The following is a 5,192-nucleotide window of genomic DNA, read 5'->3' as shown; positions in this document are numbered from 1 at the left end:
CAAGGTTTGATTGGCAAGGTTCGCTCAGTTATTTACTGCGTGAAGGACAGGGTCAGATGCATGCACAACGGAGACCCTCCCATTGAGTCACGAGGTTCAGACTGGACCCCCTTGCTTTCTAAACTCCTTCAGAGAGGAGCCTAGGTGTGGCTGGATCCAATCCTAGTCTCAGACTTGGTCAACGGTTTATGTCCTAGGGATTATGTGCACAATTAATCAGAGATATAACTCATCAAAGTTTCGCGAAGTTCGCAAAAGTTCAGCATGCTATTAATCACTTACTGAGGATCTGTCGCGGGTAAGGAATCTCTCAACCTCAAGGAGTAACCTTGAGAGGCGTCCCTGCTCAAAAGGAGGTTCTGCAGTGCAGCCCGCTGCTGTGCAGGAGAGCTCAATGGGCTCTGGGCTGCCCCCTATTTATGGGGGGGAGATGATTGACTCATAGTCATATCTGCATACTAGACAAGCTTAGTTGGCGCATGCTCAACTAGCCCCTGCGTACATGCTGTTTGCAGGGAGGTCAGGTTGAGGGGGAGAGAGCACATCAGTGTGGGGGGGAAAGGAGCACACTGTCACAGTCGGGGCTCTTGGGGCACCACCAGTGTGTGCAGCCACCCCCACAGCCCCAGGGTGTGCGCAGCCAAGCTGGGAGTTCAGGCTCTCGACAGCGACCCTGGGGAAGGAGCTCCCAAAGGCCTTACCCTGCAGGGGGATGATGGGCACCTCATGCCCATGCTGCGTGGCATGGCCAGCATCCTGGAGCTCCATCTTTTCCTCGGCGCTCTGGCTTCCCCTGCACAGTGGGAGGGTGCCTGGCAAACACCTCTGGCTTTTCAGGGAGCTCCCCTGGGAAAAGCTGTGCCCAGCCCCAGCCTCAGCCGCAGCCCCAGAGTGGCAGAAGAGAGCTGCCCTCTCCCGTCCCACCCTGGCAGTGCCAGCCCCACCTCAGCCCGCTCCTGAAAGGCTTCAGTGCAGCCCTCAAGGGAGCTGGAGCTGCCTCGCGCCCTGGGCCAGTCTGGCAGGAGGAGGGTTGACATAGGCACAGCAGCAGTAATGCCGGGAGCAGGGGGAGGAGCAGGGAAATTGGGGTGAAGACCCCTGCCCTTGGCTGCATGACCAGGGCATTAGAAAGGTGATGCCTCTGTGACCGTCCAGGCTCCAGGTTCGGGGTGGAGCCCTGGGGTTTTCATGGGCTTCCAGTGCAACCGAGACTGTGGTGAAGGCAAGTGGGCAGACCCAGGCACAGACAACTGCAAAGGCCGGGGGTGGAAACGTCAGTGTGGGGCTGGTGAACGTCCTCCCTCTCTTCCCTACGGGGAAGAGAGTTCCCAGGCAGTGCTGGACTATGCTTTGGCCGATGGGAGGGGAGTACAGGGCATGGTGGAAGAGGCAGATGGACCATCCTGGGGTGTGTGAGGGAGTTTTCCAAAGCCCAGGGTTGAGCCAGGGACCTTTGGATCTTCCCCCTGATGCTCTCCCAGCCAGGTTCCTTCTGCCCGGCCCTAGGAACTCTCGTCCCCATGCCAGTCATGCCACAGCAGAAGCTGAGGAGCTGGAGGTGCCTCAGGCCAAGCTGTGCCGACCCTGGGGAGCTCTCCCTGAGCACGGGGCAGGCTGAGCCCTTCCTCGCATGTCCCGTCCTGCTGGGAGGGCAGCATGGGGATGGGGGAACAGCCTGTGTCTGCCCAGGGGCAGTGTGGGACCTTTTGCAAGGGAGGTGACCATGACAGCTGCCACACTTCAGCTCCCCAGCCCTCCCCTCCTCTCCCCAAGCCGGGGATCCAACCCCAGCCAGGCAGCGGGACACCCACTTCCCCCCAGGCTGGGGTCTTTCTATTCATGGAGTCACCGAGGAGTTTTGGTGGATTGGACTCCTGGAGGTCTCCAGTCCAATCTCCCACACAAAGCAGGGCTGGTCAGAGGCCTACAGTCTTGTTTGGCGATTGCTGGACTGTGCCTGAGCCCCGTTACCATCCCCAAATCTGCTCTGCTCCTCTTGTCTGGGCACTGCGGGACAGCACCTCTTGTCGGTGGGTCACTGCCCTGCCTGCCTTGCCGGCACCCTTGCCTCCCAACTCCCCTTCCTCCCATTCCCCTTCCCCCTCCTGCAGCCCCTCTGGCAGCCTGCCCCAAGCTGGGGCACAGAGAAACCTGCTTCTCATTTTCTGTCTCTGAATGCTGCCCTGCTCTTCTCCTGGGATGTGCCTGCTCCCCAGCGAGCCCTTCCCCAGGTGAGTGTGTCCATGCTGGCCTGGCTGGCTGATCCTGCACCCCTCCCCGGTGCTCCCCGCAGGGCCCTGGACTGGTGCTGCTCTGCAGAGTGAGCAGGCTGTGGGACCACGGGGCCACGGGGTGACTCCTGCACTGGCCGTGCTGACTGGGGCAGGAAGCAGATCCAGGCAGACATGGCTCAATACCACTGACACTGTTGGCACGTGTCTGTGCTCATGGATGGTGCTCAGAGTGACCCCAGGGAGTTTGCAATGGCAGGAGATGTGTTTGGGTGGGCACTGACTCTGGTCTGTGGTGTTTCACTGTGGGTGCAGGAATCACTCTCCAGTGCCCCTTCCCTGGGCCTCCTGGGTCCCCACTGCCTCTCCAGGGCTTGCAGAGCCCTCCTTTCCCTATGCATATCTGGCTGTAGTGCTTTACCTTTGTGTGACTCCACCATGGACAGTCCCTCACTTCATGAGCCTCCATTCCCTGCCCACCCCCAGGCACATGCTGTTCCTGGAGATCCCCTGAGCTCTCCTGGGGGCTCAGATTCCCTTCCAGAAGGACGGGCATCTGTCATCAGCACTGTCACCTGTGGGACAGCCCTGGGGCAGACAATTCAGAGACCATTCACCATCTCTGCTGGCACCGGTCACCAAGAAATGAGCCCTGAATCCAGCCCTTGGTCCCTAACAGATCACACTGGGACTCTGAGCTCATCCCCTGGAGCCCACGGAGTTCACAAGCAGAACAGCAGGTCCTTTTAGGGTGCAACCCTTGGGCATATTTTTGACTCCCCTTTCTGAAGAAAAGCAAGACTCCAGGTGCATCACTGAGGAGATCCCCTTTTATTGAAGAAATATTATTCTGGAGGCCAGGTCTGGCATAAAGGTGCCCAAAGCCTGGTCCTGCCTGTGCTCACAGGAATGCGCAAGGAAGCACAACCCTACCGCCACCGCGTTAGGAGAGTGCTTAGGCCTTATACACACATCAGAGCACAGCAGGAGAGTGTGGAAATGAAGAGAACAGCTCTGAAAGGAGAAGGCCTTGCTGCCGTTGGTGGATATGTCTCCAGGAAAGCTGCAGCCCCCACAGGAAGGCTGTGGTGAGGAAATGCCTGCTGTGGTAGTGGGGGAATGGTCCTGAGGAGCACAGGGTCTGTCCCCACAGGCTGCGTCCGGACTCTCCTCTCCTCCACTCCTGCTCTGCTGTGAGCATTAGAGCACTGTAGAGGGAAGGGACCAGCCCACCATGACAGCTGACTGCCACCCTTGCAGAAAAGGGGTATGAGATCACACCCTGACTGGGGCCAGGGGAGCTGAGCTCTCCTAATGGACATGGGACCCATGGGCTCCCATGTACACCGCCTGTACTCATCCAAGCCTGACTCTGTTCCCCTGAGCTCCCTTGGTGTCAGTGCTGAAAGAGACACTGCAAAGGGAAACTCTCCTCGTTGCACTGGTGGCATCCGAGGGAGCTCAGACTAGCTGGCTTTGAGGTCCCCCCATTTCTGCTGATGAAGGGGGAAACCTGGCTTCCTGCTTCAACACTGTCTCTGGGTCAGATTCAAATGAGAGATTCCTGAGGACAAGTAGCATCTATTTCTTTTTTCTTTTTACAAGAAGGCATCAGAGAAAAGGAAGAAAGAAATAAATGAACAACACATAGCTTTGATGCCAAACAGCCTGGGAATGGGGAGTGTGTGCACATGGGACAGTTATTGGTGCCGACATTGTATCCATTGGATCAGTTTCCTCAGAGCATCCTTGAGCTCCTTGTTCCTCATGCTGTAGATGAGAGGGTTCACTGCTGGAGGCACCACTGAGTACAGAACTGCCATCACCAGATCCAGAGCTGGGGAGGAAATGGAGGGGGGCTTCAGGTGGGCAAATATGATAGTGCTGACAAACAGGGAGACCACAACCATGTGAGGGAGGCACGTGGAAAAGGCTTTGTGCCGTCCCTGCTCAGAGGGGATCCTCAGCACAGCGGTGAAGATCTGCACGTAGGACAGCACAATAAAAATGAAACACCCAAGGACTAAACAGGCACTAACCACAATAACTCCAGCTTCTCTGAGGTAGGAGTCTGAGCAAGAAAGCTTGAGGATCTGGGCGATTTCACAGAAGAACTGCTCCACGGCATTGCCTTGGCAGAGTGGTATTGAAAATGTGCCAGCAGTATGCAGCACAGCATTGAGAAAACCAGTGCCCCAGGCAGCTGCTGCCATTTTGACACAAGCTCTGCTGCCCATGAGGGTCGCGTAGTGCAGGGGTCTGCAGATGGCAACAAAGCGGTCGTAGGCCATGACAGTGAGAAGAAAGTACTCAGCCAAAATGAAAAAGACAATGAAAAAGACCTGGGCAGCACATCCCGAGTAGGAAATGGCCCTGGTGTCCCTCAGGGAATTGGCCATGGATTTGGGGACAGTGGTGGAGATGGAGCCAAGGTCGAGGATGGAGAGGTTGAGGAGGAAGAAGTACATGGGAGTGTGGAGGCGGTGGTCACAGGCTATGGCAGTGATGATGAGGCCATTGTCCAGGAGGGCAGCCAGGTAGATGCCCAGGAAGAGCAAGAAGTGCAAGAGCTGCAGCTCCTGCATGTCTGCAAATGACAGGAGGAGGAACTCATTGAAGGAGCTGCCATTGGACATTTGCTTCCTTTGGGCATGGGGGACTGTCCAGCGAGGGAAAGACATTGACAAGTTAGGACAGACTTCTCTGAGCAAAACTTTCTATTTATTACAACTCTCCCAAACTCTGCCCTCCCCCAAAAGCAGACATTACCTCTCTCCACGTTGGCTTGCAGCCCAGCCAGACTCCCCAGGGTCAAATGGTCAAATGTCCTATGGATGGGGCGTCCTGAAGAGAGATTTGGCTCATTCCCAGCCAGCCCCCCTCACCCTCCCACTGCATTGCCCAGAACCTCACAGGTCAGAGAGGGACTTGGACACCTCATTCTCAAGAACACGTCTGCAT

The 5,192-nt window shown here is 56.8% G+C and overlaps 1 protein-coding gene across 1 annotated transcript; it reads right to left on the bottom strand.

Annotated features, from left to right (window-relative positions):
* Nucleotides 1-3,964: 3,964 nt before the first annotated feature.
* LOC136996287 (olfactory receptor 14C36-like) lies at nucleotides 3,965-4,786 on the bottom strand (the record flags this gene model as incomplete). Its single annotated transcript, XM_067317216.1, has 1 exon — nucleotides 3,965-4,786. A coding segment is annotated over one exon (822 nt), but the record flags the coding sequence as incomplete, so codon positions are not given.
* Nucleotides 4,787-5,192: the final 406 nt, after the last annotated feature.

The sequence above is a fragment of the Apteryx mantelli genome, unplaced genomic scaffold (genome assembly GCF_036417845.1).
Source record: "Apteryx mantelli isolate bAptMan1 unplaced genomic scaffold, bAptMan1.hap1 HAP1_SCAFFOLD_33, whole genome shotgun sequence".
NCBI lineage: Eukaryota > Metazoa > Chordata > Aves > Apterygiformes > Apterygidae > Apteryx > Apteryx mantelli.
Note: the sequence above shows the minus strand (reverse complement) of the source record. Positions and strands in the feature narration are given on the sequence as shown.